The sequence below is a fragment of the Diorhabda carinulata genome, chromosome 3, assembly GCF_026250575.1.
Source record: "Diorhabda carinulata isolate Delta chromosome 3, icDioCari1.1, whole genome shotgun sequence".
In the NCBI taxonomy this organism is placed as follows: Eukaryota; Metazoa; Arthropoda; class Insecta; order Coleoptera; family Chrysomelidae; genus Diorhabda; species Diorhabda carinulata.
This window is the reverse complement of record NC_079462.1, coordinates 32,638,362-32,662,942: the sequence shown is the minus strand read 5'-3', so window position 1 is coordinate 32,662,942 and position 24,581 is coordinate 32,638,362. Positions and strand designations below refer to the sequence as shown.

The following is a 24,581-nucleotide window of genomic DNA, read 5'->3' as shown; positions in this document are numbered from 1 at the left end:
CGGGTGTAGTTAAATCTAGCGAATTAAGTGACCTGAATATTTTGATATCAAACATTCACCAATAATTTAACGCAGCACTTCCATAGTTTCATTACCAGAGTGCGAAGTTGTTTATCTTGTTGAAACCACTAAACCCTGCCATTAGCCGTGAAAAGTTTTAGAACGTTGTTCTGTAATATTCGAAAATTGTTTCATCCTCGTCCACGAATAGATATGGATCGATAATTTTGTTCGCCATAACACTGCATCAAACTGATACCAGTTATATAAAAACTTGGGTTGTGCTTGCTATTGGTAGTAGTATAGGTACAACTCAATACCCAACTTCAAATTCTACGCATAGCGTTCTAGAAATGTCCAATTGGTTGAAACAGATGAATCTTCTGCAAATGTCTGCCGCATAGTTTACATGTTGTCTTTAGTGTGAATTTTGATGAATATTTCTTTCAGGAACCACTGAACTAAGCATGGAGGCTATGTGATTTGTTCTAGCTTATGTTATTTAACATTGGTAGTTTTATTTGACCCACCTGGTATATCTTTTAAGTATTTTATTTACGCAAGACTGTTTAATTTAATTTTTTCAGTGGAAAGTGATATCAGAAAAAATGTTGATCTCTTTAGCACCTACAACACGCCGACGATAATGGGTAAATTAGAATTGGGTCTAGAGATCGATCCAATCACTTGTTTATCAGCTTCTTAAGAGTGCCTCTAATTGAACAGAGTATTGAAAAGGCTTAGAAAGCAACCATCCGAAACCTGGTTGTTCAATAAATTTGTCCATCAAAGAAGAAAACATTTGTTTTGAAAGAAATTTTATATTCAATATACTTTTTCTAAACTTTGATGGATATGGAAGACCCTCGAAAAACACTCCCAATATTGATGTGCGTTTTTCGACTAGCGATTTTTTCTTTTGGTTCCTGCCTTTCTTAAAAGTAGAAGTAGATACAACCTCTGACACAGGCACATGTCACCAAAGAGTCGTCATTGGAAGGATTTGGTGAATCTCTTGGTTCAAAAGTTGGGGAACCTCTTGGTATAGAAGTTTGTGAATCTCCGGATTCGGTAACTGGTGTATTTGCGGCTGGTTAGATTAGTTAATGAAAGTCCCCAATTGGTAGTAATTTCATACTGGTGGCCTCTTCCTCGTCCGACAGAACTCTTAGGCGATCAACTAGTTCAAATTTCTACCAAGAAGTTTCCGATGTAGAGTTGGAGGATCTTAAGGGTTTCAGCGGTCAATTTTTGGAACATGTCAGCTCTAACGGTCTCTTCTATATTTTGGAGGTAGAATTTTTTATAATTTCTTTACCTTGAGGTCTTCTCGAATGTACGTACCATTTAGAGTCAATGTTTACCTGCAGCAAACTGGAAAATTAAAAAATATAAAATCTAATAGAACAAAAATACAGGGGGGCTCAAGTAGCGTCGGTTTTCGGTACGCTTTTGTCTCAACTCCGCGTTTAACTATTTTATTTCGAGGTTTGAGGGTATTTTTGTTATCGGGCAAACAGTTTTGTATGCGCGTGTAAAAAATTTCGTTTTGCAATCTTTCTATCGATAGCTACTTCATTTGTTATAAATTTTCGTCTTTCTTTCCCATTTTGGACTTGAAATTTAAAAATATAAAATGTTGTAAACTTATGATAATTGACCTAACATGAATTGTTTCTAATTTATATCAATCCTTAACAAAAGAACAATGAATATGTTTGTTCATTTTTAATATATCAAGTTAATTGACATAAAACAGTGCTTAACATTTCTGAGAAAAACCTTCCGCTTCTATTTATTCATTTCAACTTGACAATTTGCCAGCTTTTTTTTAAAAAAAAAAGTTATATTTTTATTAATTATCATAAATATGTTTCAAAGTATTAAAAATTTAAAATATATTGAGAGTATTAGAGCCAACACGTTAGATATAAAGTATAGTTTTAATTTTGAGCGTAGATACACCTGCACCTATTTCCTGCGACTATTAACACCTGCCTATTGTTCTCCGTAACAAATTAATAGTATTTAAACATGCGTATCATTACTATGTAAAGTAATCAATAAAAGCAATAAAAGAATAATTATTTTTAGATGATGATAATAACACACCTGATTACATCTTATTTAATCTCATATTAATAAGCCCCGCATAATCTATTTTATTAACTCCTAACACAATAAACCTATCGCATAATTGAATACACATCTGAAACTGGCGTGGTTATGTGACTTTTGCGTGTGCGCGTTACCCCCAAGACTCGGAATTATCCGTTGATTGGCCGGAACGAGGAAAGGCAGTGTCTACGGTCCCCTAAAAATATCGTTGCAACTAGTCTAAACTGCCAGTTTTAAGTTGTAGTTTAGAGTGGAAGGTGGAAAGTGGCCCTTAGTGTTTTTATAGTGTTGTTATCATCATGTCACACGCTAATTTTTTGGCCGAAGAAATCAGGCCCAGAGCCGTTTATACCATTGATCAAATATTAGGAGTTAATAATTCGACAACGAAAAAAAGTAATATTGGTAAGTTTTTATTAGAATTTTTTACTTATTTATATTAATACGATAATAAATAAATATTTTATTATTTCAATCATCATTATTATGAAATTTTATAAAATGACGCAAAATTTAATGAAAATAGAAGAAAATTTTATTATCAAAGCTCTAATAAAACTTCATTTTAGACGTAGTATTAGGCGCCATCTATTCGTATAAATCTTTAACTAACTTTTTGAATCAACTTTCAATCAACAAAAAGTTGGGAGGATTTAATTCACTATTTTCGATATATTTTGGGTTTCATCAGCTAAGAAAGTTTAATCACGATTATTGTGCAACTGTTTATACACAAAGATTTTTATACTGCTTTAGAACATGTTTTCCACATTCATTGAATAGTCCTGATTTAGTTCTGTTTGATTCCGTAGTAGTAAATCTGCATAATCAGCTTGTCTCACTTAATAATCGATAGAGAAGTGTATAAGGGAATCCAAAATATGACGATTTATTTTACTCATATAGTTGCTATATGGCCCAAAATTTCTAATCAAAGATCAATTTACTCGCCACTATTTGACTTTCAAACGCCAAATTTGGTTCACTGTATGAGACTGTTAAGGGCATTAAGAAATGTTGAGTGAGAAACGATCTGGGGGGTTATATAAGGGTGACCTAACCTTAAAAGTTCACACCGTGGATAATTTGATTTTAAATCTTTTTTTACCCTCGTTATTTGGTCATTTTGAAAAAACAGTGAATAAACGAAGATTTTTTTGAACAAAGTTATAAACAAGTCAAGAATTTATACATAAAATTTGACAATAATTGACGATTTTGTTTAAACACCTTGTAACTTTACGTCACTGTTACCAATGTCTAAACTGTACATAGTAAATAACACCAAAAATCAAATAGTTATTTATGTAACAAGTGTGTAAAGTAGCTTTTTTTAAGGAATGTGAGTGTTATGTTATCACATGAGTCGAAAAAATACCTTTACACATGAATTACATACAATATTTTTTCTACTAGCGAAAATTTCACCAGAAGAGGGAAGTTCAATGGTAATTTTCCTTATTTTATTAACATTTTAATCAAGATTAGAATAAAATAACAGACGAATTTTTGTTATTAATTGGTCAAATCATCTCTTCGGCATGTCACGTAAAAATAATTATTACTACATAGGTAGAAAAATAAAAAACGGCATCAGCACGACTTGAACCTGGAACATCCCGCACGTGAGCCTGGAAGTCTAGCCACTACACTGCGGAGACCTTAATAATACGTTTTTTTACGCACTACTGCTTAAAGTGTTTTTCTTTACGCACTCAAAAGTGTACGATAGTACGTACTTTACGCGTACTAGTAGGACAAATGATTTTCCAAACTATTTCGATATGTCACTCTAATAATATCTACACTATATTAATATTATTGGTATTGATGAAACTGTATTATTGAATAGGATAATTCTGGTCACAGTACAGACAAAGTTTCTGTTTTAGGAATTAATTTCCTATCCAAACTCAAATATCAAATGATAAATATGTAATTATGTACATTTCAAGTGACCATTATTCATAAAAATTATAAATTTTCACTTCTTATATTTTTTATACGTTTTTCTTGATAAATCTTCATTGGGTTACAGACTATGAATGAACCGGTCAAAAGTTTTTGCTCGCCCCATTCATTAAATAACAAAACTGTGTCTTACGAACCTAAAATGATATTTTTCGTTATTTGTATACTTTATTCGAGCGAATGTTTATAAGCAACAAGTTGAAACTGATAAATACCGTCTAATTTGTTTATTATTCTTCACCTGTGAATGATTTCTTCGGTGTTTATGATTGTAGTTTAGTCCTATGAGACGCAAGAATGTTGTGTGGTTTGTACTTTTTTGTAACAAGACATCTTTTTGTGAAGTTCGTATACAAGTTGTTGTTATCGCAAATTTAGACTAAATGGGTAAAATCAAGAAACTGACGATTGAGATACGTAATCTTTATAGTCTAGGCGAAAGTAACAGTACCATTGCTGCCGATTTTAAAAAACCGTGGTCTACAACGTGAACAAATATGAATCCATAAGGACGATAGAAAACGTTCAGGGCGGCCTCCAAAAACCACAATTGTTGAAGATAAACGTATTGAAGTGATCAGTGAAAGTGATCGACTATTCACGGGGCCGGAGATAGCGGCTCAGATCAATGAATCTAGATCTGCCTTTGAGTACTTCTATAGTGAATAGGAGATTGAACCAGTTTGTTTTTTTGGAATGGTGCTAGTAAAGAAACCTTTTTTAAAAGGTCAAAATAAAATTAAGAGGTTGCAGTGGGCCGAAGAACAGCTTTATGGAGTGATGAGTCAAAGAGAGAGAGAAGTGTGTTTGTGCGCAGGTGGAAAGAAAAACGAATGTTAGATCCATGTAAAACAGAGCAGAGGTTCGGGGATGTTTTGGAAAGAAGGATACAAGACAACGATCCAAGGATTTGCGCACCACTGCCAACAAGATTTGGTCGTCACAGTCGCCCGACCTCAACATCATTGAGTTCTATGGAACGATAAACTGCAAGTCAAAAAGCAGTGTCCACTTCACATGTTTGGAATATCCTGAAAAACGAATGTAACCAGATTGCGTATCACGCAAACTATAGGGTGGGAAAAAACTTTTGACCGTTAGTGTTTGTCTGGTATGGATTGTATAATGTATCTGTAACATTTAATATTCAATTGGAGATAAATCTCCATAGATTTGGACAGTGTCGTGTACACAAAAGCAGTTAGGGTAATGTGGGGAGTGAATAAGTCCAGCTAATTGAATTAATTTTTGTAGCTTCCTCAACGAGCAAACGGATTTCAAGCAATTCCGTTCCAATTTCGTTTTTTTTTTATTATTTAACACCTACCTGTTTTTTTAACACCTAAAAAAACAGTTGTGGACATATAACGGATTCGAATACAGAAAGATTTCGAAAAGGTTTTGAATTTTGATGATCATGATGTTAGACGTTTTCACTGAAGAGGAAATATCTGCAAGAGCCATCAACTCATCCCATCCATTTATTGTTTGGTACTTGTACGTTGTATTGTCTGTCATTAGGGGATTGGTTACTATAAAATACGAGGGATTTGTCGATAAAAAATACCATTCTTAACTTTGGGAACCTATATTTTTAGGAAATAATTATAGATATTAGCAAGGAAGGTATTTCCGGAATTCATACGTGCTGCAGTAGCTGGTCTAATTTGTAATATTAACAAGTTGCTTAATTAGGATATAATGGAGGCATAAATCGAAATTATCAAATATTATTTATCAATAATTAATTACGTAGAAGTTACCCCGCTTCTTTCCTATATCATTAAGAAACATTATTAAATTTAATTAAAATAATTTGGAAACGCTACAAGATAATTAAAATTGATGATTATTAAATTGAAACGTATTTATTTTAACTTAATTATATATTTTCTAAAGGCACAAAACGAAATCATTTCAGAAAAGTCACGTTGGACTGTATGAACTCTTAGTTCCGTTGATATGAAGTCAAATGCTTTTCCCAAATCTATGAATAACTTGTACATTTGTTATATTAACAATACAATTAATACAAGCTATGATGCTGACTTATAAAAAATTAGAAAATATTCTTATCCAAGAATATTTTCTAATTTTAAATGAATAAATGAGAGTTTAAGAAAACTAAAAAAACTTATTAAGAAAAGGAAAATAATTCATGTCAAAATAAGACTACTGATGAGAAAATTAATGTCACTATTATGTGACATTTTAAAACTTTAAGATAGAACCTAGTGTTTCTCGGTGGGTCTCTTTGAACGTGATTTAAAACCGGATAGCTTAAACCTGGAAAGCTCAAGTGCGTATCCAATAGATCTAGGTTCGATTCAAATTTTTTTTCCATTACCGAAAATTACTCACCTAATGTCAACAAGGAAAGGTCCTTTATTCTCCATTTCTCCACTTAATTTAATTTTGAAAATGCTTTTTACTTATCAATCTTATCAAACAACTTGATGATTCCTTCGTTTGTCTTGTCTTGTCTTCAATACCTTTCTTTGTAAAATCTTTCTCTTTATTCATTCATTACCTTAGTTTTTTATTATTTTCTTCTATCGTTTAACAATTTTTGAATTTTATCAATTCTTTTTGTTGTTTTTTTGTCAGTTTCAAACTTTAAATTTGTCGTCTTTGAATAGATAGTCAAGGCTTCAATAATTACTTCTGGAATTCGATTAGAAGCGATCGATTTTTCACGTTTACATGTCCAGGACAAGTTTCCCCATCTTGTTTTGAATTAGCATTCAATTTGCATGTATATAAATTTATATGCGCCTGTCGTATCAAAGAGCATTTAAACATATAGGGTAAATCTATGAATACGAAATATGTGTCGTAGTAAAGTTGGCTCGGTTGATGGACGCCGATTATTCCATATTAAATACGGTAAATTATCCAATAACATTTAAGCCTATGTTTTGGTGTTCATCCTTTTGTATGCAAATCTGTGATCGCTTTAGAGTCAATTTACAAAAAGCGTATCATCCATTATTTTATTCCCAGAACCGCATTCAACTGATATAATACAATATTTGCCATCGAAATATATTTATACGATGATATAATTGAATAAAAATTCCAGAAGGCACATTCTAGTTGGACGAATTCTATTTTTTGTTATCAAAGTTAAATTTGAGTTGATCCATTTCGAAGTATTAACCCTTTCGCTGCGCATTGGTCCTTGGTCAAAATATATTTTGATAAAGACTCAAAGTAGTCTAAACGTCTTCCAAAAATTATATAAAAAAAACTAAATTTATAACAGAAGAGACCTAAAATCAAGACGATTTAGAACCATAAGGTCCAAAAAATTAAAGAATCTAAAAGAATATAAAACTTACTTGCCGCCTCTTATATTATTTTAATAATTTTAAGTTAATGTTTGCTGTTTTTCAAAGGAGAAAGCAATTACTTTCCTGGCCAATGCTGCGACGAATATTGAATTACATCCCCTATAAAAAAACGTGATATCCATCGACGTTTTTGCTTATATCAACATCCCTAACGGCTGACTGGTTTCGACGTTATTACGTTTCATTGGAGAGGTATAACAAACTCTCGTTAGGAGTAAACTCCTACGGCCAGATTCTTCTGGAACCACCCTCGTATTAGAATAAATACCGAAGCGATTCGATTTCTATTTATCATTGTAAATTTACTCAGGTTATTTTATGAGGGTATAACAGTTTACCAGCGCCGGTTTACAAGAACAATTTTTTCGATTTTATTATTGTTTAGAACCTTCAATAGTATAACACAGTCGACAGAATCGTGTTCAAAAGAAACGTATGAAAAGAAATTATATTATTATACTCACAATTATTAACTGTAAATCTGTATGCTCGTAATTAACTATTGGACTTGATATTGCCTTACCTTGAGCGATCAGATTTAATTGTTCTTGGCATAAGAATAGATTCCAGAAGTTTCTGGTCTGGCCTAGAGACAATACTACTGTATTAGAAAGAACACAATATATACAGCATAAATTTGAGGACGCCATGTTGTTGGAGATCATCAATAGTGAACGTTTTCAGTGAATTTGGAAACATGGAAAAATTGGTAATAGTTATGTGATACTATACTTTTATTTGAAAGGCTTTAGTCCAACCAATATAAAAGATGAACTAGATTCTACTCTGGGTGAAACTGTTCCTGCGTTATCAACAGTAAAATATTGGGTAGCATAGTTTAAACGATGCCAGAAGACCTGCGAATACCAGCATCGCAGTGGTCGACTAAATTGATTGGCAATTTCAGAAAATCCACAAAGTGGTACTGGATAATCGTCGAATGGAAGTGCGCGAGCTAACAGACATAGCAGGCAGAGTGATAGATCGCATATTAACTGAAAATTTAGACATGAGAAAGCTGTGCGCAAGATAGGTGCGATGGAACAAAAACAGCGTTGTGAAGATGTTTCCATCGAACCGAATTTTTGCGATTGGTGAAACGTGGGTCCATTACTTCACAGACGAAACAAAAACAATCACAACAATGAACCTAACAAGGAGAATCGGTTTCAAATAAGACCGTTCCATCTGCAATCAAGGTCATGGCGTCGGTTTTTTGGGATGCGCGTGAGATAATTTTCATTGACTATCTTGAAAATGCAAAAATATCAAAGGCGAGTATTATGCAAATTTATTGCAACGTTTGCGCAAAAAATCATGCGAAAACGGCCGGATTTGGCGAAGAAGAAACTGTTGTTGCATCAAGACAATGCACCAGCTCACACATCCGTTATTGCAATGGCCAAAATTATGTAATCTATTACCAACATCACTTTATTTAACAGAATAAACTTCATGGAAATTCAAGTGTTCAACAAAGGTATTGGCATTAGTTAAGGGAGGGAGTGGGTATAACTTAGCACATTATTTAGCTCAAAGATGTCAAACTCAATTTTGCAGAGGGCCATATATTAAATTTTGAATTCGTAGGTGGACCAGATTGAAAATAAAAAAAGACCTAACCTAACCATCCGTATCGCTTCGATTACTCGACTCAACTTACTCACGTCACAGCGACGAATTCGTTTCATATGGTTAAAGAAGGTTCTAGTCTAGACTCGAAGCTCGTGGAAGATTCTATCGTTCTCGACAAAAATAATAAGAAATTTCTGCTTGCTGATGACAGATGGCGATACGGTTTTTCTCTCTCGCTTGTCCAGGCAGGCGATGCCCTTGAAATTACTTATAAACATCCGTAGATTTGAGAGAACGAGTATTTAAAACATTCGTAGAGGAATCGAATGAAGTCTAAAAAACATGATTCTTGTTTCTGTGATACATTGCGATCGCGGGCCTTATTGATACGGCCCAGGGGCCGGAAGCGGCCCGCGGGTCGTATCTTTGACATGACTGGCTTAGCCCCACCTAGCACTATGGCTTGCCGCACCTAGACACATTTTCAATGTATTTCCATTTGGTGAGTTAAAGTTTCTTAGAAATAGATAACTGAATAGAATGAAAAGATATATTGATAGGATTGATGTAGAAGGTTTGGGTGTCGGTGTAGAATCATCAATTTTAGCTGCCAGTTCCACAAATAACAAATTTCAACCGTCCAAAAGACATTTCGGCAAGTGAAGAAACATTTATTGTAAGTCTGTTGGCAGATGAATGTAAGCTCAATAAACATCTGATATTGATGGAATTGTCACAGATGTTGTTATGATAGATAATAGATATTACAGTTTTTTTTATATGAAAAATAAACCCTAATTCACTCGAGTAGTTGGGATAGAAGAAACTACGTCAAAGTTGAAAAAACCACAAGGCACTTTAGTGAAACCTTTGGACCAAAACAAATTTATGTTTCGTTTGTTTCAGATGCAGATGCTGTCAAAGGAGAATCTGCGAGCGAGGGTGAGTTAATAGAGGAATCATTGGAAGATTCAGATTCATCGAGACCGAGAAAAGTGAGGAGATCCAGGACTACGTTCACAACTTTCCAATTACATCAGTTGGAAAGGGCGTTCGAGAAAACTCAGTATCCGGATGTGTTTACACGTGAAGAATTAGCCATGCGATTAGATCTTAGCGAAGCTCGAGTACAGGTAAATCTCTCTCGATTTATAGTTTGTTCTTATTATATCGGATTAAAAAAACATTTTCCAAGACAGATTCAATTCTTATGTATAAAAAAATAATCAGTAAAGCCCAACAGATAGAGAAATTTAGAGAATAACACATACAATTACAGATATTAGAATCAGTAAATTGAAGGACAGGTCAACCTCAGTTGAACATTATTCGCATAATCTTTTGAATTGTAGAGCTTGAAATTCATAATATTCTTATAATTGAATGAATTAGTAACAAGCACTATTCTAAATTATTCAATTACTAAACGTTTTTTAATTTACCGAGTAGAGCTATTATGCACTTCAACTTCCTAGGTGTAAGATATAATTGAAGTTGATTAAGTACTTCGTACATAGTGTGTTTCAAAGTTAAACTTCCCTACTATATTCATAAAACGCCTTCTAACTCGACTATGTACGAGAAGGGAAAACGTATGTACTTACATTAAATGAGTAAATGAACATAACAAAAGATTGCGTAATTGACACTATAATATATTAATAAAATTGATGTTATTTGGAATTTGGTGTACTAACTCTAATATATCACGAGATTTCGTATACTTATACATTCATCATCTGGGAATTAATAAGTTAAGAACCGCGGTGTTTAATTTTGCCACAATCGCAGTTCAAAACCTCTTATTTTCACAATATTAATTTTTAATAATGAAGAGTAGAATACAAATTCTTGAGAGCTGGCTTTCTTGATTCTCGATTACTTACTGTGACAATAAAATTATTATACAACGGAGGAGCCAAAGGTTATCGAAATTATTTTTAAAAAAGTATCCAATTTCAATTTTGTAAAAACAACCTTGTCCCATTCAAAATATTCCTTATCACTACTAATGCATTTGCTTCACTAGGTGCTTTTTTGTCACAAGATGTTACTGCTATGGAAAAAGATATTCAGTGGCGCCAACTCTTAGTTACATCAGAAACTGAGATTAGGCCATTTTTGCATCGAAATATTGACTCTACTGAATTAGTTGTACTGAACTTCAGTGTAGGGAAATTGTTGGTTAGTTTGACGGCGTCATATGTTGTTAAATAAGAATAGGTTAGGTCCGGGTAAGGTCTTTCTCGTCTGTCACATTCCACTACAACCAGGATAAGGCTTTGTCTGACCTTCAAACATCGACCTGGCTGTACGCAATCTTCGCTGGACACAATCTCCGCATATTCGCAAGTAAAGTTGGTGGTACTCACTGGACTTACGTGATATGATATTTTAAAGGTTGTTGTGATATCATTCGGTTCACTTTTTATATATTTCTGTCTTCCATTCAGCATCTTTGATTCATTTAATGCCTAGACGTTTCATTTAATCAAAGTGATAAATGAATTTATCAGTGAACCAACCCAGCGATGTTGGATTTCATCAATCACTCGCACTCCGAATGAACGAAAAATCGAAAAATGAAACGTATGAATACGAATAGAACGTTCACTCGAGTTCGTTTGACGACGTATTCGAGGAAATGAGCGAATAAAGCTAATTTTTTTTCATTTTGTGTATTTCTTGTGATGAAGAAGTTCACTTGAGTGATCATTCATTCGAATGAACCGAAAAGTGTATCGTCCAATATCCCCTTTAGGGTTAAATGGGTTGGATTCATAGAAATACTGTATTTGCTCGATGAAAATCGTGCAGAGCAGTGTAATTTTTAGCTTCATACTCATTCGTTAATCAATTTTCAATATTCAATTATTTAATACTATTTTTTCGCTCTTCTGACGTTTTAGAACATTACTTCGATGTTTTTTGACTATTTTTAATATTCTTGATAAAAAAATTTTAGGTACACATGATCTTTCTAACATATAATTTTTAAATTGATTGAGCTATTGAATACCTAAAGCTGTAGCAACTTACAACCTCAAAAAGTCCTCAAATCAACGTAAAATTCATTGAAAGACTTTTGTAGACAATCAACTTTTTTTCAATTTCAAATCCTACACGGTAATCTGCGTTCATGATTTCTCCCTTCAAGTTCTCGAAAAATTAAAAATTAGTATCCAGTACATTGCATGCTTTCGGCTTATGGTCTACACCATTCAGGTCATTGAATCCATAATGCTGGATAATAGCGGACATGAATCGCATCTTAATTGGTAACAATTTGGATAATTAATCTGGCTTGTAGCGGCGTAAGTAGCATTGCAATTGGCCATTGTTCACCACAATAGAGGTAATCGGAACTGGTTCCGGACCCCAGGATTCTCTCTCTGATGTCTCATTTAGAGTGCCTTCTGCAGTGGTGGACTACACCATTTTATAATATATATATTTCTTTTAACAAAAGCGACAATTATTTTTTATATTTTTCATATGATTTCTATTTTTTATAAATCTTGTTAAAGATAGGATAGAATTGAATTTTTAGAAAAATTTTCATAACAATATTGTTCCACAAAAATTATATCGCATTTGAACTGAATATGAGTGAATCCTAGAATTTGTTCTTAGCAGTAATTATAATCAAATTTTATACTTTAAAACCAACAATTGGACGTTTTAGTTTTCCAAATTCTAGCTCGTAAATATTACATACAATAATTTAATATTTTTCTCTTTGAATCATTAATTCTATGGAATCATAATTTCTATGGAAAAACCATCAGTTATAGATTGCAATTTAGGTCTTTCGTACAAGAGAGGTCTGGCCTAGGGATGCAAACGATACATCGTTCATAAACATCGATATGACATCGTTCTTCATGTACGATGTTTTAGGAGTCAGCTATACATACAAACATATATTTCTCTTAGTCATTAGCGTAAATTTTTTCATGTAGTGTCTCCTTCTGCAATGACCAGAAGATGTGCACGCAAAATGAAGCAGTTGCTTCGCTTGAACACATTGAAATTAACGCAAATTAGTCTTCTAACGAATCCCAAAAAGGCGATTATAATGTAAGTGACATATGGAGCTCCCATAAAATATACTGTTACTCAAATAAAAGAAAATGCATTGTGGGATGTGGGGGAGCTATTTCCCAAGATTGATGAATCAGCTACGACCCTTGTGCCAAAAATGGCAACTTCAGTACTCAGTGAGCGGAATCGGAGCTACTATCACCCGGGAGAGAAATCGGTTACTAAGCAATTATTATTTTTAAATTGTGTGTTACAAAAATAATTGTTTTCTGCTAAAATAAATTAATTATCATTCTTTGGAAAGAAATGTCGAAAGAAATGAAGTAGTGTCTCATTTTTACTAAAAAATATCAATATATCATTCATAAAACAAAAATATCGATATTCTAACATCGATGTTTTGTTTTGAGCGATGTTACATCCCTAGTTTTGAATACACCTGCGCTAGAATATGACAAATCTGAATTTTTTGAAGCGTATTAACAGTAGAAGAAGAACTTGAAAGAGAAACATCTCAGTATCAAAATTGATCGTGTCCAGCAAAGAGCGGTGATCAAAGATTTGGTGGATACATCTGCAGTATCATGTGACATAGTGAAGTTCGTGAGTTTAAATGTGGTGAACAGTCGTGGGCAGACGAACTGGCACGTGAAGCACACAAGAAAATTCAAATATTGAGTTAATTTTGTTATGATCTTGTTTTATAAGTCTTCTTTCTCTTATCTAAGCAGCTATTAATGTAATAAAACAGTTAAGTGACCTCTATTAACAAGTATCACAACAGGACATCTTCTGGCCATGCTTTCAAGCAAGTTGTTCAATAAATTTTGTTCGATTTCTGCCCAAAGTTGTGGAAAAGTTTTCTAAGGTCTTGTATGGTTTCTTGTTGTCGTCAATAGCACAGATCGGTCTAGGTGGAAGCTTGATTTTCTACTTCTTTTAAAATCACCCCAACTGGATGTGGTCTCGCATTATCAACAATAAATTTGGACACCTATAGCGGTATGAAATTATGGCGGTATGTTGACCATCAAAACAATAATCTCAGTAGTGTCAGTAAAACAAATTTCCCCCAGATTATAATAGTAACTCATCGTAAGGAGTAAATGTCTTGGATAGTTGATGTAAGAGCGTCTATGAATTGATCAATATTAGTTATCGTCTACTGTCTGGAAAAAATTCAAAACGATACTTATTTGTGAATATCGCGTTCCTTGTACACTAGGTTTCAACGCCCAAGCTAATCTTTGTTGCCTATGGACAGATATCAATAACGAATCGATTCAGTTTCGAAAACTTTCGAATAAGATTTAGAAATACCTTTCTAGTAATTTCCATTGAGCTTAAAATCAGTAAAATTGTTCAAAGTACAATTGAACATAGAATTTGGATGTTCCCCATTATTACTGTTTTTCGCAATTTTCAGCAAAACGGCAAGTCTTATCACAAAAATAACTACGAAATTGTAGATCATAAAATTATCTACAAAATCAGCATACCAACATCGTCGAACTTTAGTTACATCTTGGTCAATTGATAATTTATTTGATGAGCTTGTGACAGTTCCCACCAGTCAACAGAAATTTATTATAAATACTCACAACAAGTCTCGGTTCAATTCAATGTTGAAAGAAAAGTTTACTGCTGAAAATATATTAGTGAAACCATTAACTACGACAACTTTTACAATTTTTTGAATCATTGTACGTTTTTTGTGAATAATTTTATGATCTACAATTTTCGTCTGAGGTATTTTTATGATAAAACTCACTGTTTTGTTGATAATCACGAAAAACTCATTTTTTAACCTTTGACCTTGAATAAAATTTGTTTTCCATGCACGGAAATGATGGGGGACATTCAAATTTTATTTTCAATTGTATTTTAAACAATTTTACTGATTTTCGGCTTGATGGGAATTTATGTAGCTTCACTCTTATTTTTTGGTCTAATTTGACCGGACTATAGTTTATTCCTAAAATTTTTTGTTTCCTTCTTTCCACTACTTGCATTTTTTTCATCTATTGGTACCCTTCAGGAACTTTTTTGCATTTAAAGAATCAGTTAATTGTAATGATTTTTTAGTGATTGAAATATTTAAATTAATCGTTGAAACCTAACCTAACCTAACCTAAATTCATAACAATCATTATACAGGATATTACTTAGGTATCGATAATTTCTATATGATCAAACCCAATATAGGACGAAAATATTGACCCGTCCCTGTCTTGTAATTCTATGACATGGATAAAACGATGGAAAGTTGTCTCTTTTATAATTGCCCTTTTAGCATCGATTTAGATAAGCTCCACTACACACGCAACAAAAGTTTCAGTAAATTCGTTGGCCCCTCTTCATTTATAAACCGTCTTAGTGCTTGATCAAAACAGTGTAATATGCTGCAAATCGGATTTGAACGAGCATAAAACGAGGGCGCACATGTTGCAGTTGATTGGCCGTATGGATATGGACGTACCTGGATGGTAATTATGCATACCTGGCAATCTATGTAATCGCCTGAAGTATAAAACGGGTTGTTCATAAATTGACTGTTGTGGCACAAATAAACTGAATCGAATGAGAAGTGGAAAAGACCATAAGGAGGAAACAATAAATATTTGGATAATATACAGAGTGTGCGATTAAAAAACGAAATTTGTTTATTCTATCAATTATTATATTGAAGTCTGCTGACTACATACCATGAATTTTTTGTATGGAGATGGCATTAATTATCGTTTATCGCCAAAAATCAAAATTTTACACTATGCATTTACACGTGTACTCAATCCATGGACATAGGATAGTAGTTTGTATTAATATAGCATTCTTTTAAGATGAAGGAGGTTAATTTCTTAATCAAAACAAGACTCATCAATGACCAACTTTAAAGATTTACACCAAACCAACAACAGCAGACTCTATTCGTTACAGATTAACTGTTATGATAATAGACGGTACTTATTCAATTCACTGGGTGTAATGATGAAAAAATTATCTTGAATTAATAATTTACTTCCCAATTTACACCACCAACAATACCAATTAAGAACATGTACAAATATCTTTCTCATATTTTGTAGGTGATAAATACATTGAAATATTTTTTTTCAGGTCTGGTTCCAGAATAGACGTGCCAAATGGAGGAAGAGAGAAAAAGCGTTGGGAAGAGAAGCTGTAACTTTTCTCCATCCCAGAGATCAAGCAGGATTATCCGATTACCCTCTTCACGGTCCGGTCGGTATACCTCCTATCCATAGCGATACTTTTTGGCCAGCTGTACCGTTTCCACCAATGCTCAGTCCAGCTCTTGGACTTCATTGGCCGCCGAATACACCGATGCCGACTTTTCAGGCATTTCTTTCGCAGTATATGCTAGCGGGAGGTGGCATACCACCTGTTAATCTTGTTGGACATTCCTCTGTTTCAGAGGAACGTTCTAGGAGCTCTAGTCCAGAAATGCATAGCCCCACACCACTGTCTCCTAAAATATTAGAGGGTATAAGGGCAAGGAGCCAAGAAATTTCTTTACCACCGTCATCGTCACCAAGAAAGGTTCCTGCTAACTCGTAGGTAGCAGTATATAAAAATATTACCAAATCGATGTAAATAATTACAAAACGTTGTAAATATGTGTACAGTATATAATTTTATTTTGGTTTTACATATCCAGTTTCTAGATTATTTTTTTCTTGAAATATTTATTTTATTTTGCTGACGTTATTTTAATTTGTATTTTGGATTGAGAAATATATGGATCAGAGTTTTATTGTGTATTATGTTGTGTATGATTTTTAACATTCTTTTCAGAATTAGTGAAAAAGACCTCACACCTCGTGGCTAAATACATTAAAAAGTCTTTAGAAATATCAGTACATAGATGCATTCTTAAAGTTTCTGGAAAAGGACGAAGCAACAAAAATTTAAAAAATAGAAAAACAAGAAGGGCACTATAGAATTGCATTAAAAGCGAAAATTGTTATGATAACACACAATTTTCCAAGTGGGAAGTTGATTAATCTAAAAATTTGTCTAGAAAACTTCCTTAAACATCTTGAAGAAGATATCTAAGGGATTTCCCCGATACTAATATAAATATTTTAAGCGTATCTCTCATTTCATTTTCAAAGATGTCTACGATGTTGTAGGTGCAAACTTTCTAAACTGGAAATAGTTTCAGGATTAAGTTGGTGTTTCTGAATAACTGTCAATCAGTTTCTCACATTTTTTTTCAAGATATTCTTCTAGAATCCCTAGAATAAATAATAATAATGATAGCTTCTCTAGATCCTCTTGTTGGGGTATATCAGTCCCCAACATGCATGTCTTCACCTCTACGCTTATTTTCCTTCACAACCTCATATTTCATGTCTTTTCCTTCTAACTGTTTAGGTCATCTTCCACATCTTTTAACCATTTTGTTCTAGGATTTCTGCGTCATTTCCTATCACCGGGATCTTATTGCATCCTATTGTTTGTTATAGATTTTGTTTCATGCCCCTACCAATTATCTCTTTGTTTTTACATCTTCGTCGTTGAGTTCGTCAGTTATTTTTCCGTTCGTTCCTATCCTATATTCTCTTTCACTTATTCTCTTTCTTATCAATGTTTCGTCATAATTTCTTGTTAGAGTCATTATTTCAACTGAGTACATCATTACTGATTTAATTATCTTTTTATGTTTCTAATTTTTCTTGATTTTAGGTCTTTTCTGTTTCAAAATTAGTTTTTTTAATAATTTTGATTGACCTTTTGCTGGTTTTGTTTACTTTCTTATATTTAATTTCATATTGACATGGAAGGCTCTATTTATATCTTCTTATCTAACCTTCTCCTCCAACCTTTCTTCTTGACATTGCTTCCCAAATATAAAATAAACGTAAATCAGTTTCTCGAAATATAAAGTTATACTTTTTGTCAAGAGGCATCACTAACGAAAAATATTTGGAATTAAGGCTAGCAGAATAGGTTATGAGTGCCGCCTTTAATTACACAGCCGAATGATTATATTTGAAAAATCGGCGTAAAAATCTTATTTTTTTTTCCATTTATTTATTTTGATGGTAATAATACAGTTTGTATTATTCGTAAAGCTTGTAAGCTCGTTGACGTGTAATCAACTGCTGTCCCTGAAGAAAACCAAATCTTTTACAGTATCCAGAGTACCGAGAATATGTAAACCCGCAATATACGATTAGTATAGAAAGTAATAGAGATCTAAAGAATGAAGTGGAAACTTATACAACAAAGGCGTCATTAATATCAGGGTACCTGGAGCAACCAGAATCAAAGACAGAATATACAAAAACTTGGGTGATACCAGTAATGATATACGCGATAGAGACCAGAGCAGAGAACACCATAACTAAAAGGGCATTTAAGATGCGAACGCTGAGATCAATAGCGGGACACATTATTTGACCAAATGATGAGATATGTGACATCCAGGATTTAGTGAGATTGGCGAGAAATCGGTGGAGGGAATGGGGATACTGAATACACCCCGACCACCAGGACGACCACCAACAAGATGGTATGAAAGCTGGTTGCCATCATCCCAGCTGCAGCTAGGCAACCATTTATGCAAACCAAGGACTAAGTTCTAACGTACGATGAAGAAAAAGAAAAAATTCATCTTCATATTATTGAATCTTTGCTAACTTGGCCATAAAGGTGATTGGTGTGGAGTCGCAGCAATAAAATAACGAAGTATTATCTTTTAAATAGATACTATGAGCTTTCTAAGATTCATAGAATCATTATCGAGGAAATAATTAACCGTGAAATATTCATATATCATATTTTTTGACTCTCAATGAAGATTTTGTTTCGGCAATCTGTAATTCGTGATTCATCGGACATGATCGTACCATTTCAGCTATCTTATATTCAGATCATCCTTATTCTATGATTTACACCCATAATTTTTCGAAAGCGGTTGTATTTTGCTTTCCCAATCAAGATCTTGCGCCTCGTCGTTAAAAATTCGTTTCTGTCGCTTCCAGGATGCGTATATTTTTCTCTTTTAACTGTTTTATACTTTTCTACCTTAGAAAATAATAATTGGAATGTATATTCAGCGATTATTGTTTTTGGATAAGGGGCTATCCCATCAAACGCTGATTAGAATTGATTTTGTTCTGCTCTCCTAGATATTTCTGTCTGCCTGCTCTAATCTTTGTACCCGAATATTTGTATTTTGGCAAAATTTTATAGTTTACCCGTTCTCCGTCGAATATTTTACTGAACACACTATTTCTAAGAATATTGCAAAAAGTTTGGGGGATGGACACTATACATTTTTTAATCCCTTGTATTTTTTCTGTTTTTCAGTTTTATATGGTAGATATCAATATGATCGTAACATTGTTTACATTGTTTACAGGGCTTCCCGAGGCTTATTTAGGTCTACAAATTATAAGTGGACTTCCGTTTTTGCCACTTTCATTGTTTCCTTCATTTTTGTAAGATTGATGATCTTCTGGGCCCGAAATCAAATTTGTTCTTCAACTTTATGTTCAGTGAATTATTGTTCTATTCTAATCTTGAAAGTTTATGCCCCGATCCTCCATTTCGTGAACAAGGTACGACTCTCTTTTCTTTGGGGATTCTAGTGGTGTATACCCCGGATTATTGTTCTTCAAACTGTTGTTTGTTTTCCTTTACTTTCATTACAGATATTCTAATAGGTGAGGCTGAAATAACTATATTATTTACGTTAACAAGAACATTAATTAAAGTGCTTTCAAGGTACATTTTTGCATTTACGTATTTGAGGGTTTCCAGACCATTATTTAATTTAAAATAATTTATGTTTTGCTTTTAATTGATTATAATATACAAAATAACATATTTTTATACATTTTAATTTAATAAAAAACTAAATTTCAATAACCTTTTTTGTCAATATATTTATCACTATCTAAACATAAGTTTGAGATCTGTCTCTTCTCGTAATTACGGAGAAGTTGGCAACAGTTTTTTTTTTGAAAACTTTTTTGGAACTAAAATAGGACGGGGCTTTTATAAAAACTAAAACTCTAGCATATTTTTGATTAGAATTTGAGTTTCATTAAAAAAACATAATTGACACCATTTCCATCACGTCTAAACTCTGATTCAATTATTTTTATATTAATATCCAAATTAAAATAATGGCAGCGATTATTGATATTTCAATATACAGTGTGTCTCATTGAGAAATAGTACAAAAGCAAATTCTTCTCTCGTAAAGCGTGCAATTTTTTTCAATAGACACGTGTATATGTATATATAAAATTCGATTTTACTATACAGTTTTTATTGTTAATTTTTCTATGTTAGTGTGATATTATTTATTTTATAATAAAGGTACATAGTTACGCGGGTCAGTGAGAATGAACCAAATTAAAAAATATTTAAATAATAAGCTTTAAAAAAACTACTTCGAGGACAATTCTTTCTAAAGCTTTTATTAGTTTTAACTGTAAAGAGATCAGCAAAAAGCTGTGATATTTCAAAATTATTCATAATAAAACCTGTAAATTATCCGTTGAGAATAAGCTTAACAAAAGTTCGTCGAAAGTAATGATTTTGAAAAAACGTTTTTACGAAATCCTATTGGTTACGAATTTTTATCCTTTTCAAACAGACAATATGCTTAACTTAGTAGCTAAATCCTGACGAATAAGCAATAGTAAGTACTTCTTCTTTGAAAAATACTTTTGTTTGTTCCAAGAAATTATTTGTTGAAATATGTTCTGTTTCCGAAGGTAAATTTCCATTATAACAATACCTATTAAACTTGTCGCCGAGACTCAGGTAACTTCTGTTTTAGAATGAAATCATTATTTTTAGATCGACATTATTTTCTCCTTAAGTGTTTCCGCTGATGATAAAGTATTTATCCACAATGTACAAGTCAGTACCTTGATGATTTTCAAACAAATCTTAAGTATATTTTTTCAGATCTCACGTTTACTAAAAAGTCTCTCAGTTTGTAGTTAAAAGCTCTATTCAATTCAATCGAAACATTTAAACGATTAATTAGTTTCACATTATTAAACAAAGTATATAATCTTCATTTTCTTTAATGTTTTTTTGGGCATAAAACGTTTTGACTTTTGTTAGATTTAACAATCTGATTTCTAGTTTGAGTTTCGTCTTATTTACCTTACCAATTGGCATTACAGTTAGGTGTCACCTCCAAACTGGTCTGTTCTTCACCAATGCTCCCCATCCTCTCACAATCATTGTATTTGTAAGTTTTGATTAGTCCATCTTATATAGGATCTGTCTCTACTTCTGTATTAGGTCAGGGCACTTTCGAAAAAAAAGGCTTTTGGTGACAAAATTAATAGTAGAAAAAACAACGCCATCGTGTTCTAGGGGTTAAATAAAAGTTATGTGCATAAAATTCTACATTTTTTGTCTATGCCTTGTTTTTTTAAGCAATAAAAACACCAAAAAATCGGTACAAATTTTGTTTTTTGCATTTTGCGCTGAACCTATGCAAAACTCGTCTTTGTTACTATGGGCAATATTGTAGAGAATTGAAAAATCTTCAAAATAAGCTTTTATGAATTAAATTTCGATAATTTGTTGCTTAGATAATTTAACCGAAACGAGAAAATTTTCAATTTTTTAAATTGATTATAATTTGTTTAATTTTAAATATAAAGGTTTCTTATTCACTCAATGTACTTGATGGGCCCTGTGGCCTCAATAGTTTTTGCAATATGGCAATTAAACCATAGGAGGCCCCTTTTTTCAAAGGGCCATTCTTGCTCATCGGATGGTCCTTTCATAATTTGAAAAGTCGCGTTGTAAAGAAAAAGAGTTGAACTAAAAATCCCTATCTCAGTTTTTTGAATTTTTCTTTGAGGGGTAAAAAATTTTTTTAAACAATTTATTGTTTTTTAAACATTTTACAAAAATATAGTAATACCAATGACATATTTGAAAAGATGGCAGTTTAATTTGGGGCGAAGTTAGATATTTTTCTTTAAATTCATTGCAGCTTTGTTTTTCAATATTAAGGAATGTTTTTTGCGTCATTTTGTAGGAGAAGCTTGAGATTTTTACCAATAATCTATTATTCAAAATGTGCAGTGGGAATAATGGAAAGAAACAAAGAAGACGAAATTTTTCTTACCCCTTTTTTGAACACTTTATTGAGGTCAAAAAAACAAAATTTTTATCGATTTTTTGGAGTTTTTATTGTTTAGGTACATAGACAAAAAATGTTGAACATTATAAACATTATAAAAAAAATTTGAAATAACTTTTAAATAAATCCTATTGATATGTTAGATAAATTGGTCTTATTTTTATGTTAATTATGTTTCAGTTTGTGACATCTTCCGTTTAATGACATTTATGGCATATTAATCAGGTTTTGAATTCAATTATCTGTTTATTAACGAGATACGTCGACGAAATGCAATAATTATAATTGTGTGTAATTATATATTGTATTATTAGATGATGTTATTGCATATTGAGTCCTCTAATGTCAAAGATTAATTTGAGTACAATAGACAATTACTAAATCAGTAATTAACTATCTTTTGGTTCATAATACTTATAGAAAAACTTAGCTCCAGATATTTATTGAAACCGACAATTGTAGAAAAATATTTGTTCCAAATGATCAAGGTCTTTTATTAATAAAAATTTATTAAATAAGATGTTTTTCATTTTTTTCCATGAGTTTAAAACCGTTTATAAGTGAATCGTCGGTGCTGCAGGTTTACTGCGCGGTTTTCCTGTAACCTGGTGAACCGATTTACCAGTCAAATGGCCGATGATAGAAATAATGCAGCCGTAGCTACCCGCTCATCCCATTGAACGTTTTTCTATTAAATAATAAGCAATAATAATCCCGTTTGTTCGTTTGTTTTTTTCTTTCTTTTATCAGCCTGAAGCAGTGCATCCACCAATCAGCACAACACCAGCCCTGCAGAGGAGCAGTTCCTATATCAGGACCAATTCCAATGAACCGTTCTCTTTATAAAAAATTTCATCGCATCCAAAATGTACTCAAATAATTTCTCTCTCTCTCTCTCTTATATTTTTGAAGATTCACGAAGAAGAGGTAGAAAATGGACAATAGACTTTCAAAAAACTTCGACTGTTTTTGTTGTTTACAAGTTGTTTACAAATTTGGACGCTAATGTGAAAGAATTAGTATGTTTTACCTGTGAGGTAAATCATTAATTGGACGCTGCTAATAATACAAGAGCTGATGACGAATTCTGAGAAGTTTGTGAAAATGCGGTTTGCCTCGATTAGCTATCCTTGTTGCCTGGAAATTATTTATAACCGGCAAAAACGTCTAGATTCTAGAAATAATAAATCAAAAGAGTTTTTGCAAGCACTGTGACTTTATTCTGACTTGTTTTTTGTCTATTATTTTGAATACAACTACGGACGACGTAGAGTACGCCACAAAGTCGAAGAGGAACAATCAATCTCACCACCAGTTTCCTAGAATAGTCTCCGTGAAAGTCGCAGAAAAGTTGGGACTTTTTGTCCTACATACATTCTATAAAGAATACGGTGCATCAATTAATCGATGGACTTTGATACATCTTTATCTTTTCGTGTTCTTTATTCACAATTTTCCAAACTGTATTTTCAGGGATGATCGTTAAATATGAAGTATCTTTCAATGAAAATTTTCGTTGTAACCTCGCTCTACTACATTTTTGCCAAAACTGGCAAAGATATGCGCTGTTTCACGGCTCGAAATGAACTGACACAGACAAAGGAGTTGGGAGCATACACAATCCGATCCTGTTAGGATAAAGTATAAATATTAGGGTAGAGTTTATTCTATTGCATCTCATTTCTTAGCTCGATGGTAATTACTTTCTAAGATCGTAAAAAATATTATAAATATAAGCATCCAGTATGTCACAAAGTATGTCTCTAATCAACACTATAAAATTTCTTTAATTTCTTATTTCTTAGACCTTTTTAAATATAAATCTTTATCAAAATATTTTGAAAGTCGAAACGTCAAATTTTATCTTCGAAAAAACTAATTTTAAAACAGAAGAGACCTAAAATCAAGAACATCTAGATGCATGAATTGAAATTATATTGGATATCCTGTACAATAATTAAAAGATCAATTAAATACATGAGATATCTTCGGTAATATCTTCTTTTTGTGTTTGATATATAGTTTCATAATAATAAAAACCCACACGTCTTCAATTTCAATGTCCTCAACTGAACACGACGATTTCAAAAGCACGATGAAAGATATGTATCAATACAAAATTGCTACTGTTAGATGAATAGATATATTTGAATGACCGGTATTATTCACAGCGGTATAGTTGAATAGTGTATAACTTACACCTTTTCTCATATTACCTAGTTAATAACATGTAATGCCATCTGAATGTGTTATTTTGTATTTTGTCCATAGTTTTCTGATGTTTACCGCACATAACCACCTGGACTTTTCAATGTAACAAGATATCGTTTCAACTACAAAATAACGATTTACCGCCTCTTTTGGTTCCT

General features: G+C 32.6%; 1 protein-coding gene across 1 annotated transcript; it reads left to right on the top strand.

Annotated features, from left to right (window-relative positions):
* Positions 1 to 2,344: 2,344 nt before the first annotated feature.
* LOC130891101 (retinal homeobox protein Rx1) lies at positions 2,345 to 22,724 on the top strand. Its single transcript, XM_057795658.1, has 3 exons — positions 2,345 to 2,523; positions 9,924 to 10,150; positions 16,179 to 22,724. Exons 1-3 carry the CDS (start codon positions 2,418 to 2,420, stop codon positions 16,635 to 16,637), a joined length of 792 nt encoding a protein of 263 aa, XP_057651641.1. The 5' UTR covers positions 2,345 to 2,417; the 3' UTR covers positions 16,638 to 22,724.
* The last annotated feature ends 1,857 nt before the right edge of the window (positions 22,725 to 24,581 follow it).

Bases quoted from the DNA above. Each gene is read 5' to 3' on its own strand.
- LOC130891101 (XM_057795658.1), top strand. From the start codon at position 2,418: ATGTCACACGCTAATTTTTTGGCCGAAGAAATCAGGCCCAGAGCCGTT. The intron at 2,524-9,923 runs GTAAGTTTTTAT...CGTTTGTTTCAG, and splicing joins AACGAAAAAAAGTAATATTG to ATGCAGATGCTGTCAAAGGA. The intron at 10,151-16,178 runs GTAAATCTCTCT...ATTTTTTTTCAG, and splicing joins TTAGCGAAGCTCGAGTACAG to GTCTGGTTCCAGAATAGACG.